Source organism: Struthio camelus, chromosome 24, assembly GCF_040807025.1.
Source record: "Struthio camelus isolate bStrCam1 chromosome 24, bStrCam1.hap1, whole genome shotgun sequence".
NCBI lineage: Eukaryota > Metazoa > Chordata > Aves > Struthioniformes > Struthionidae > Struthio > Struthio camelus.
Window position 1 is genome coordinate 4,192,248 of NC_090965.1, and position 12,837 is coordinate 4,205,084.

The 12,837-nt window shown below is 43.2% G+C and overlaps 1 protein-coding gene across 1 annotated transcript in view; it reads left to right on the forward strand.

The window, feature by feature from the left end:
• GNAI3 (G protein subunit alpha i3) overlaps positions 1–12,837 on the forward strand; it is a 32,591-nt gene that overhangs the window by 8,499 nt on the left and 11,255 nt on the right. The window contains exons 2-4 of the mRNA XM_068918485.1: positions 9,856–9,898; positions 10,016–10,157; positions 11,229–11,386. Coding sequence (XP_068774586.1) covers positions 9,856–9,898; positions 10,016–10,157; positions 11,229–11,386 — 343 coding nt within the window. The remainder of the gene's footprint in view (positions 1–9,855; positions 9,899–10,015; positions 10,158–11,228; positions 11,387–12,837) is intronic.

A 12,837-nucleotide genomic window follows, 5' to 3' on the forward strand; every position in this document is an offset into this window, starting at 1 on the left:
GTTGAGCTGGTGTTTCCTGGTTTTCAGTTGTGATTGATGCAAAATTCACTGGTATATCTAGATCCTGTTCTGGATGGTCACAAGATGTCTTTAACGACACTTCAGTGTGAACTGGAGTTAGAGCTTTGAAGTTAGCCTTTCCCAGCCTCTTGCTGCCATTGTTTACCTCGCTCTGAAGTGATATAATGCCTGCTTCAAATGCTACCAATTCCTCGGTCATCAGTTCTTGGTTGCTCCCTGTGTTGGCACAAACCCCTTGGCTCTTTTTCTTTGTTTGATAGAGGTGCTTTGGTTTTGGCGCTGCCCAACATGGGAGACCATCACTGTGCCAAGTACTTGAAAAAAATTTTTTTTTTTCTCTAAGGCACCAGGTCAAAAGTCTTTGCTAGAAGCTTTAAGGCAATTGTTATATGTTCAATATTTCACATAAAGTGAAGCTAATGCCTTCATGAAGATACAAGGCAAAAAAAAAAAAAAAAAACCCAAACAAGCATGTTCCCCGGCCCCTCGATCCAAACTAATGTGTAAAACCTAATGTTTAGGTACTCTAAGGGTTAATGTTTGTCACTGAGGCATGTGCAGTTTTATGGTTTCAAGTCTTAATTTTTCTGGGTAATACAAACAATCTTTTAAGCTGGATTGATGACTGAATGATGTATTTAAAGCTAACTCTTTCTCTGACTTTTCGTGTGGGGATGTTATTAGACTCTCATGGAAAATAAATGCCGTTGCACGGAGGATGAAGTGCTCGCGATCCGTTTTGAGCCTGTGAAAGTTGAAGTGGAAATTTACAGCTTCTTGGCACATCTTGCAAGACGGTTCCCAGGCTCTGCTGACCAGAGCCACCCTGGCATGGCTCTTACATCACTTGCCTCCATGTTGAGAAATCATCCAGGGTGTCTGCTGTTCTTGAGCATCTTCCAGGTATCTTCTGGCTACCCTGCTTTGGTTCTGAATGGGACTGAGTGGTGGTAGTAAAAAAAACAAACCAAAAACTCTACTGGGTGTAGTGCCTTTCTCCTCTGACTGAAACCTTTTTAAGTTTTTCCCACCCCCCTGTTCCGCTCCCAGTGGCCTTGTTTTCCTGAAGAAAGTTTCTTCTCTAAATGTAGCTGGTTGACGTTGCATACCATGATGGCTTCACGCAGGAAGAATAGTTGCTTCCCTCTATCCCTAGTTCTGTCTTTTCCTTACTTCTGTGAACGTGATCTGGAAACCCTCGTTTTTATACCCTGCCGTGGTTTTGTTTACTTGACTGTGTCTGGCTGTGAATGTGAGTTTTTCAGGAGCAGACTTGTTTCTTGTGCAGTTGTCTGTGCTGCCTTGCACCCCGAAGCAAGCTGCAAGACAGTGGTTGGCAGGGACATGGGGGGAGAACTGTATCAATTGCTGCTGCGGGTAAGCCAGCAGGCAAAGTAGTATACTGCGTTTCCTTTTGTCATGGAAAGGCCTGCTGAAATCACAGCGATCTTAGGGTCCTCATACTTACACTTTCAAAAGGGTGTTCCTTGAAGAATCTTCCATTTTTATTGTTGTTGAGGGGGCGGTGACAACTGCAAGTGGCTTGTCATGTAACATTGGCTCCTGGTACCTTTCCACTGAAGCCTGCCTTAGTCAGCCCATATGCCCTTTCTTAGAGATTGGTTTCTTCACTGTGATGTTATTCTTGTAGAGCGTAACTATTAACCTAAGGTATTCTGGTCCCTGTTGACTTTTTCTAACAATAGCTGTAACTTTTTTGAAGCCTGGTGATATAACATTGTTGTTCTTTTCAATAATATTTCTTACTTTTCCTAATCCTTAGTGCAGGCTCTGGCAACTCTCTTGCTGCTTCGTTCTGTATAGCTTGCTAAATCACTTGCAATATCCAAGATCTTTCTAGTGGGGTATTACCGTTCCAAATAAAAATCCTAGCAGGGATCCAAGCTGACCCTTGGATAGAAGTGTGCATGCAGAGAAGGTGGGGATATCAGAAATCAAAATCTGTATGATGAGATTAGAAACAAGGGGGAGGGAAACAGCAAAGAGGAAGAGGACTTGATTGTTTAGCTTTCCAAAAAATGCACAGGTACAAGGGCTGCAGTAGGGTGTGTTTGGTGTAAAAGAGCCTTTCCAGGTGGAAAAGCAGAGGGCAGCGTTCTGGAAAATTGTATCTTAGGAGCTTGTTTGTGTATAAAGGGAAGTATTCATGTTCGCTTGCTAGGGTGGGTTGTTGAATAAATGTTGACAAAAGGAAACATCTGTTTTATCAGGGAGATAACATCCTTTGGGGTTTTTGATTATTTGAATAGCTCCTGCTCCATGCTTGTAATGGTTCTCCTGATATTTTAGGTGCTGGACTCCTGACAGCTTTGTTATGCTGTTGCACGCTAAAGAGGGGCCAAAGTAAGAGGGGAGCGTGTTCATTTTGGGTTTTGCAGGTGGCCTCTAACTGAGGCCAGGAAATTCAGCATCGCTTCATAACCAGACCTCAGAGCCCAAAAGGATCGTGCAGTTTTCTCAGGTCTGTGTTGGCCCTCTGTCTCCTACGTAACTGGGCCCTGCAGCTTCAAGTTCTTTATGAAGTGCAATGCGTAGGGTTATTCCCGAGATGTTTGTTTGAGATTGGATATTACAAACACTGACAACTTCCAGTGGATTTCAGAGTTCAGCAAAGGCTGCAGCATCATTCTGTCTCAGGAATGGTCTGGCAAAGTTTCTGCCAAACTCCTGCTGAGGTTTTAAAGCCGACATGGGCTGTTGCTGTAGTTACAAGCTGTGCATGGCCTCCTCTAGAGGCTGGAAATCGGGAACATGTCAGTTTGTTAATTTTGGTCTTCCTAGCTTGTACTTTAATGACTATTCCAGGTGCATCTCTTCTGAGTTTCTGTTAAGAATTTGTTTCAGCAGAGACCTGGTTTCTCTTTAGAAACTCTCGGACACTGCGGGGCTTTTCCTGTTAATTGAAAAAATTCCTCACCTGAAGTACAGATTAATGCAGTTTTGATCTAGCTTTAGAAAAAGCACTTAAAATAAGATTGCTTGTACCTCCTGAAACAATGAACTGGTTCAGTGCTTGTATCTGGAAGATTTAGGTAATATTTGACCTATCCTTTTTTTTGTTTTTCCCAAGCAGGGTGAATTAAGAAGCAATTATTTTAAAAGCTAACACTATCCAGAGTATAATTACGTAGATCCGTAATAACCAGTCTAAAGCAGTATTTTTGGTGCTTGCTTGTTGCTTGCTTCCTTGTAATCCCATAAGTGTGGACTCGATGAGTTGTTTGGGTTTCCATCTCTTGTTACAGGAAGGCCCCTGCTTCCTTGGAGGAAGTGGTTGGTTGATAATTTCCCCCCTTTGTATATATATCACTCTCCCAGGGCTTTTAGTAATTAGGGGACTGACTTGAAAGCTGTTCAAGTTAGCTTCCATCTCTCCTCTCCCCACCCCTTCCAGAGGTAAAAAAAAGATCTGACTGTAGGACTGCATATAGTGTTTGTGAAGCTTTGAGCAGAAGTGAATTTGACACTACTTGTGGCAGGCTCTCCACTTTGCGCTCCGCTTAAGTGAGCACTGTGGAGCGTTACTTCCGTGGTTTGGCGTAGACTCTCAGGGTTTGTGGGAGGTGCAAGGCCACCCTAATTCGGTAAGCACTGTGAATGGTTGATCTGGTTCCTGGAGGGAACGATTACTATCTGAGGGACTGCTTGAGGAAGGCTGACTCTTCTTAGCTATGTTTTTTGGGGAGAATGTGGTGAGCTAGAGGGGGAAGCCAGCCACTACAGCAAAAAGCAGCAAATGCTTTCTAACAGACGAGCCACCTTTCGTTTCTGCAAACAGAGCTGTAGGACAAGTGGCTTCCTTGCTGCTAATTTGGGAGAAGAGAAGTTAAGATTTCTGAAACAATTTTTCCATGGAGTTACGACATCCCTGTTTAGGTCAGCCTTGGTTTCTCATGACGAAACGTGATCTGTGTGTAGCTGTACTAATCAAAGCAGAAAGGAAAGGCTTGCTTTGTTTTGCTAGTGAAAAATGTCCACTTAGTGCTGACTTTGATATTTTTGAACCCTGTAACATACAGTGTCTTATTTCATGATTTTTGAACTCTTGAAAACTTCCTGTGGTCTATGCCTGCTCTCCCAGAGGCTGAATGCTTTGCCTGCAGTGTCCTTAAGAATTTCAGATGTAATACTATCCAGTTGCACTGGTCATTTTAATTTCTGATGCCAAGCATCAGTTTTCTGTAGGCTGGAAAAGTGTTTCAGTGGCATTTAAATTCCTACTTTTTTCCTACTAGAGGTACTTGAGTGAGGGTTTAAGCCACAGTTTTTTTTTTTTTTTAAAGTATAAACAGCGTGCATCAGAATAATTGAAGCTGGCTCATGGCAGGAAACAAAGGGTGCTGATTAAATGCTGTTTACCAAGTTGAGTAGGCCCAATATGGATCTCTTCATACAAACCCTTTCCAGCCATTCAAGTGATTTGGCAAAAGGAGAATAGCAGCTTGTACAGTACTTGCATCTGCAAATATTTAGAGAAATTTCAGGCGTCAAAGAACAGAAATGAGGCCTGGAGAGGTCAGAGCTACAGTTGGAAAGTAAGAGCAAAACGCAAACGATTGTGTATCTTCTTTGGGGAGGAATAGGGGAGATAAGAATAAAAGCATAGGCACAAAGTGAGAGGGAAACCTGAAAATGCCTTATGCTGTACAGGAGCAGGTAGTACAGGTCTTGCATGATAGGCCAGAGCAGCGTTAATGCATGTTTTTGTTTGTTTTGAGCAATTCGAGGGAGACTTTGCCTGATGTTGGCCGTGTCCCTGGTAAGCAGCTGCCACCCTGGCAGGAGCTCACAGCGAATGACTGCAGAGCTTGAGGGCAGACGTTTTTAAATGACTGTGTAATGAGATACCTTGTGTCGATGGCCCTTGCAAGAATAGAGGCCGAGATTGGGGGAGGACCTGGAATGTCAAATAAAACTACCTTTAGGAACGGCACCCACAGAAGGGGTCTCGCTGTTTGGCAGTGCCCTCTTCCATGCGACTCCCATTAGTGTGTGCTGCAGCAGCCATTCTGCTTTGTATACTGGCAGGGAAAGAGGTTTAGAGAAGGCGGATCTTTTTATCTCCTACATCTATTAGCCTCCTAAAAGTAATACAGTAAATAGCAGCCACCCTTTCCTCTGAGGGCGCAGACTGCTCTTCTGTCGAGTTCCCCTTTAAGGGCGCGTGTGCGGAGGCTGGGGATGAGAAGGGAAAGAGTTAAACGAGCATGGCTTAAATTAGTGTTGTATAACCACCTTGGTGATGTTGTGATGTCATGGCATAATTGTATATGACACTGTTTTGTCAGTCAAATGACAGGTAGTACGAGTTCAGCGTTGCCTGCTGCAACAGTGGATTATTTTAAGATAATCTGAGGAGGAACTGGCAGCAAATATGACAATGAGAAATAAGAGCTGGATAGGTTGAGTTCAAAAGTCCTTTTTAAAATTTATTTTATTTGTTCTTCTCGCTGCGAGGCTCTGTGGCGAGGCAGGCTGTTACAGGGTTGAGCACTGCTGTTTCAGGACGCTGAGGCTTTCAAATAGCAACAGCTTAACCATGACAATGTGAAAGATTGCTGTGAAAATAAAAATAGGGCTTTGTGTTCCCCTCCGAGTGGAAGGGCTGAATATCTAGATCCTAGAAAAGTGTTAATGCTTTCAGATCTGACCATAACTGTTCCTGTATTGAAGCCATAGCACAAGCGCACAGGTATTACTCATGCGCAGCTGGGTTCCCAAGCAAGAGACGTCGTTGCTGTCATCTCTGTTAAAATACATGCCAGCCAGAAGAGAGAGGCAGATATCTTGGCACCTGGAATAAGAGGAGATAACAAAAGAAAACGACCGGCTAAATGCAAGGATGTATCCTACAAAATTGTTGATTTCAAATGGAGCCTTGCAGAAGCCCCGTTGTCCGCGAAAGCTGCGGCCGGGAGGCCTGTTCGCTTTGAGGTTTCCAGCCTCCAGGATTTGCATGTATGGAAGATGTTAACTCTCCTCAACATCTGAGCAAACTCTGGGGGGTTCTGCTTAAAACGTACTTTATTAACAAGGAAGAGCAATGCTTCTCAAATGACTTTAAAGATGGAATCTAGCTTATGGGGCCTGTGCTGCTTGAGGCTAAACTGGAGAAATCTTTACTTTAGGGCCTTTATTTTAAGGCTCGAGGGAAGAAGAATATTAAATTGAACAGAGCTATGCCTAGGAATGATTTAAAAGTTAAGTGTTTTGGAAACCGTAGACTTCAGCTCAGCAGTGTGGAAGTGTTTTGTCAGGAGTAGCTCTAATCTGGGAACCCTTCAGCTTAAACGAAAGGCTAATTGATTTAAATGGCACTACATGCCCTATGTTGGCAGCAGCTTTCCTACTGTGCGAGGCAGCTGTTAGTGTTACGGTCCTTTAGGGGAATGTTGAGACAGAAGAACTCGAAGTATTATCTGAACAATTGGCATTTAAAGGGGTCAGTGCTTGTAGATTTATATCCTGGACATAGAAGGTGAGGTTGATGCGTGCACCAAGAGCCCTACTGGAGAGGCACGTGGTAGTGGGTGTTTGCTCTCTGAGCACCAGCGTGTTTGTCTTGTTGCCTGTATGTTCTGCTCTCCAAGACAGGTCCAAAAAAGCAGAAATCTTAGTCCGCTCACGCCACGATCAGAGGAAGGAGATGCAACTCTGACAATTGCAAATGGATATAACAAAACTCGAAAACAAAACAAAAACACCCCCCCCCCAATCCCAGTTCTTTTACTTTAGTTTTGTCCCTTTTGATGGCTTGAGCACCTATCATCAAAGCATTTGTCCTACTGTGAAATTCCTTAGTATGTGAAAAAGCTGATTTGTATCTGCTGTGTTCAGCCAGCAAGAGCTGTAAAAATACTTGACTGCTTGTTTGGTTTGAAGCCTTCTAAGTGAAGAAGAAATATGCATTCAGGGAATGATGATTGTCTGATGTTGGGGAAACCTTTGTGGGGAAAATTCACTGCTGTTGTGTTATAATACAACAGTGGAGCCTTAGGAATCCTTGTCCGCCTTGAACTGACCGAGACGAGCTTGGGACTGGAAGTAGAAGCGCGTCTGTAAAGCCTGCCTTGTTCTCATTCAGTTCCTGGCATGCTCGTTGCCCCCTCGTTCTTAGGACGACGACAGGTTGGGATTCACCTTGGCGCAATATGTTCATAACTAGTGAATGACCTGCTTGTATTTGGCTATTGCATAACTGTCCAAAAAACAGTAGTTCTGTTTGCTCCTTTCTAGCCATAGCTGTAACCTGTACTTAAATGTTTTTAATTCCCTTTGTCAGCCGGAAGGGTTTTTACTAGTGATGTTAAAGAGAGTCTAAGGGAATGTGAACTATGCAAGCTAAAATGTGCATGAAATTCCTAACAAGGCAGTAGTGTTTACCTATCGCAACAAAACGAACAACAAACGAACATTGGTTCCTTTGCCAATATGACATAAAGTAGTGAGAACAGGAAATTAATTCCAGAATCTCTTTTTATAAAGCAGTAGTGCTTTCAGACCTTGTCTGTAGTGCTGTTTCTAAGAGCTGGCTTTCCTCAGGGTTTAAGGATGCAACAATGAATCTGGAATGCAGTATTGTTATCTTTGGGTGTTGCAAGAGGCTTGAGAAACTCTTTTTGGGAGATCGTGCCTCCCAAAGGTAGCACCGGAAAGCTTTTCTGTGGCATATATATATATATGGCTCATATACATAATAATAAATTATGTATGTGTATATTTTTTGGTGGGGGTGGGGAGCATGCCCCCGTGCAGTTCATCACAGGTTGAAGAAAGGTCTTGCGTTCCAGAAAGCTGGTCTTTTTTTCCTGATTGGTCTGATAATCTGAAGCGTTGTGTGTGGATTTTTTCTCTTCCAACAAAACTTGCTTGGCTCGTAGCAGTACCATTCAAAGATACTACACTGGCACGTTTTTCAGCATATCCTGCATAGGATCTGTGGGCTGGGACGTCTGGTGTCTTCACGCTAGAAGTGAACGGGAGATTGTGTCATGTAGTGCATCTAGCCAAATCCAGGCAGGCTTTACTTCATTCTTTTGACTTAGGCAAACCTAGTTCTGCAGCTTAGAGTAAGCCTTTTGGGCTAGGGAGCCCTTAAACCAGTGGCTGGTCTGGCTTGTTTGGGGTGAACTCTTAGTGTGTGGTCACATGAGGTAGAGTAATTAAGATCCCGCATCTCTGACATGCGGTAATGCTCTACATGCTTCTCACATGCTTCATGGCTGGGCTAGGCATGCATGCAGGTGGTGTGGCCCCGCTGCTGCTGACTGCAGAGCTCAATAAACCATAATAGCATGATGGCTTTGAATCCCCGAGTAGGTGCCTGCTGCATCGGCTGCACTCGTGCACTGTCTGCTCTCTGCAAAGTTGGTTTGTCTTTGCTTGCTGTGCCTGTAGGAGGTGGATGCGATCTGAGAGTGCTCTGAGAGCCTGTGGATCAAAAGCAAAATGTATGAATGGAGTTGATTATCCTACAGACAGGTAGGAATGAGCCAGCCCCCCGAGGGCTGCAGGAGTCTGGTGAGCCAGGTTTCTCTACCTCTCTTTGAAGGAACACTGTTTTGCCATGCAGCCACGTCCAAGTGCTGCAGCCTGCAGGTCTGATACTTTAACTGGAAGTCATCCTGTGGCAAATGCTCATTTCCTAACTAAATCTGTGGGTCTCTTTATCCTCAGTTTCCCAGAATAATAATCCTTGTATTGTGGGAAATGATAGAAAATAGAACTTGTTAATCATTTAAAATTTGTCTTGCACGATCTGTGGATAGATGCATATGGGTGTGCCACAGGAAGGATCCCGGAGTTGTCTAGTGGTAACATTTGCCTATAGGAACCACTGTTGGCAGCTAAGTGGTTCGAGTAGGAAACTAGGTCTCTGATCATCCTGGTAGTGATTCACAGGCATCTTAATTGCCACTTCAAGTCTAGACAGGATTGTTCTCTGACTTTGCTGAAGTTATTTAGGAGCTATCCAGCTATGGGGGTGATATTGCTGCCATTACCGCTACTCTGTAGTAGTAGATCGTGGGAACGTACCTAGCTTTCCACTGTAAAAACAAAACATGTTAGTTTGAATCATTGTGGGCAGCACTTGGTTGACTCTGTTAAGTGGACAAGAGAACTCACAAGGTCTGTTATAGTGTTCTCGCTCAGACATAGTGTGTCTTAAACTGCTTTACCTGGAGCCGCAAGAGCGATTTGGCTATGCTCCTGAACTTGTGAAGGCAGGCAGACCCTGAATAGACCATACACCACACGAGAGGCCTTTTGAATTGCATCTTCTTTGTGAAAAATGTTCTGAGATCTCTGGTTGTGTCCACCTGCTTTTATCTTGAACAGCTCGGTAGCAGTGGGTAGGAGCAGATGGCATACACATACTTGGCTTGAGGACCACCTTGGACTATAGCTAGTGAATTGGAAGAGAGAGGTGGTAGATAGGCTAGCGGACAAGTCTGCCTTTTTTTTTTTTTTTTTCTCCAGGGCTGTTTCCCGGAGAGCTAACCTCAAGGATTAGGAAGTGTACTCTAGAAACTCAGCAGCTTTGTCTTTTTTGAGCAGATGAATATGTAATGATATCACCTGTAAATATTGGCATCTATAAGTGGACTGTGAAGGATGTACCTATGGATATGCTCTTCAGCAGTCTCCTCCCAAGGAGGTGGAACAGCTGCTCTGAAGCTCTGTTAGTAGCAGTGTTGCACAAGAAATATCTTATTCCAGGCCTGATATCTTTCTAGATGGGAAAGGGGGGAGTACATTTTACTCTTCCTTTTGATTTCATGTGGGCACTAACTTGAATTTGTGCTTTTTCAGGTGCTGGAGAGTCTGGTAAAAGCACCATTGTGAAGCAGATGAAGTAAGTGGAAGTGCAGGCATCTAAAGCGCAGGCTTGCATTTTTGTGCAAGATGAAATAAAAAAACCTGTGGTGCCCTTCTGGTTTGGCTTGGGAATGATGGCTTGGTTTTCTTCCAGGATTATTCATGAGGATGGCTATTCGGAGGAAGAATGCAAACAGTATAAAGTGGTTGTCTACAGCAATACTATCCAGTCCATTATTGCAATCATAAGAGCCATGGGAAGGCTAAAGATAGACTTTGGGGAAGTTGCCAGAGCTGTAAGTATTTCACTTATTTCCCTTAGTCTGAGCCTGTGCTGTGAATTATGTTAATGAATCCTGGAAATTCAGTTCATCGCACTCATAATGAAAATATGTTTGTTACAAGATATGATAGTGAAAGACCTTTGGTAATCTATCATGTATTACCAGTACACAGTGTGGGTTATTTTACTGAGATTACAGAAGAGAACTTCTAGCAGCTTTGAGTGCTCAAAAAATAAAGATGACCCCCCCCACCCTTTTAAGTCCAAGCTATTTGACTTTTTAACATAACATTCAGTTCTGATTTAATTTGCTTGGCCTCTGACATCAGTGCTCAGTAGTGTTTCAAAGCATTGTGCCACTTGTTTTTTTTTTTTTTTAAGCTGAGCCAAATAATTCTTGAACATTAATTTACAGAAAAATATGGTCTTGTACTAAGACTTCTGAGAAGAATTTCTCATGCTCTAGGGCTAATGTACTCAAATCCTGATCGGATTCTATCCCATCTCCTGGTGAAATGCTTTATTAAGAAATCACTGTCTCCTGTACTTTTGGCAGCTGTTGAAGCAAAAGATGATTCCTTGAAGCTTTAAACCTGTGGTCACCCAAAACTTGTTTTTGATACTGAAGTTTTCCTTGCTGTCATACTACACAATACCATACTGTAATAAAACTTTTTCATTTAAAAATATAATTTACAGTGTAATTCTTTCATTAGTCTATAATAGAATACTGGCATTTTTAACTTCATGTTTCAGAGGAATTGTATTGTATGCCAGATTACTGAAAGCTTGTATTTCTGATGTGAATGCTGCTTGTTCCACTGGAGGTAACAGGTGGTGTGACAGAGGTGCTGTGTGCCATGTGCTACCGCCCTTGATCAGTGTGTCTCACCGCATGGTTCTGGCTGAAGGAGAAAAATAACTTCATGGTTTGGGGGAGAAGACAGAGTGTGGGAGAGAGAGAAGGCAATTCCTTACAGTACTTGCTGCTGCCTCCAGGACAGATGTTGAGGTTGAGCCTCACTGTAAAGGTACAAACGGTTGTACATCCTAACTTGTTTTGGTTTTCCCCTTCTTCCTGCAGGATGATGCCCGCCAGTTGTTTGTATTAGCTGGAAGTGCAGAGGAAGGTGTGATGACTGCTGAGCTAGCTGGTGTGATTAAGCGGTTATGGAGAGATGCTGGGGTTCAAGCCTGCTTCAGCAGATCAAGAGAATATCAGCTTAATGACTCAGCATCATAGTAAGAAACCATTACCAATTGTTAGTGTTCGAAAACGACCTGCGTGACTGAAAGCGATATGGGCCTTTTCATGACAAGGGTGCTCCCCTGTAGCTGGTCTGGGCTTTTCACAGGATGTGGTTCTCAAGACTGCTTTGTGCTTCAGCTGATTACAGCCACTCTTACTGTTTCTCTTCCCTGTATGTAATACTGGAAAGAATACATTCCTTGTTTTGTGACTAGGCAAATCTGTTTTTAGTGGAAGAACAGTTTGTCCACTTGTGGTAAAACAAATTGTTACAGCAGATGACCAGCTATGTGACCTTTGTTACTCCCTTCTGCAGGGATAAATACTCCTGCAACTGAGCTTCTAACTAAAATACCAAACTTGTGATGAGTAACAATTTCTAATAGTGGGTCATCCTAGTATTAGCAAATCAATGTTCACAGTTCTTGCCTTAACAACTCTTGCTGTTTTTCTATTTCTGTGCCTAAAGCCACTGAGGCAGTACTGCAGGCTAGCTATAAACCTGCTCACTGTTCTGTTTCTGAAATGCATGCATTTGCTTAACAATTGGAAAGTTATGACTAGATAAACAGCATGGAGTGCTGTAGGCTGCTGCTGGTTGTTTAATGAGAGTCTCAACCAGAATGTGCCTCATGCCCTTCAGTGCAGGGAGAAGAAACTATTTCTTTTGCCTGGTTTCCCTAAAACTAGGGTTTGAAACTCGGAAAGGATGACTTTGGGGTCAAATGTGCTTCCTGATGTCCACCTAAAAAGGTCCCTCAATTTGGCCAAGCTTTAATGCTTTCAAAATAATTAGTTTGGAAGTGCTTTATAAAGAAGCTAGAGATGTGTCACAGCTCACTTATCTGCAGGCTCTGTCTGTGCAGAGAACGTTTTAACCTGAAAATAAGCAAGAACTTCTCTAAGATTGTAACGCTTTGGCAGACTATCATGAGCTGAGATCAAGGTAACTGAGTTGACAATAGAAGACTCTCTCAGGCTCTTGCACGATGCAAAGGCATGCAAGGCAGAAACTTCAGATTCAAAAGGGGGGAAAAAAAGGTATGTGAGGAGGGGAATGAATGAGAGAATAGATTTAATGAAAAGGTGGTGGTGGAGAAGCAAAGATCAAGGACTTCTTGAGTGAAGGATTGAGTGCAGAAAGCAGAAGTGGTGATAGCTTCTTCCTCAGGCTCCAGCCTATGAGATGGGGCACCTTGGCTTTGTGGCTGTCCTGGTTAGCTTTGAAAGAGTCAGGACCAGGATGAAGGCAAACTGGAGGAAATGGGGCAGAAAGGGATCAGATTTGGGGGGAAAGGGGGTAAATATGCTTTAGTAGGTGCCAGTTTGAGCCTGCTGCCTTTCAAATACTGGATTCCAAAGGTTTTATTACCGTTCCTAAATATTCACAACCTACTTGTGTCTCCACGCATTGGTACCAGAGGTGGGACACAAGTTCTCTGAA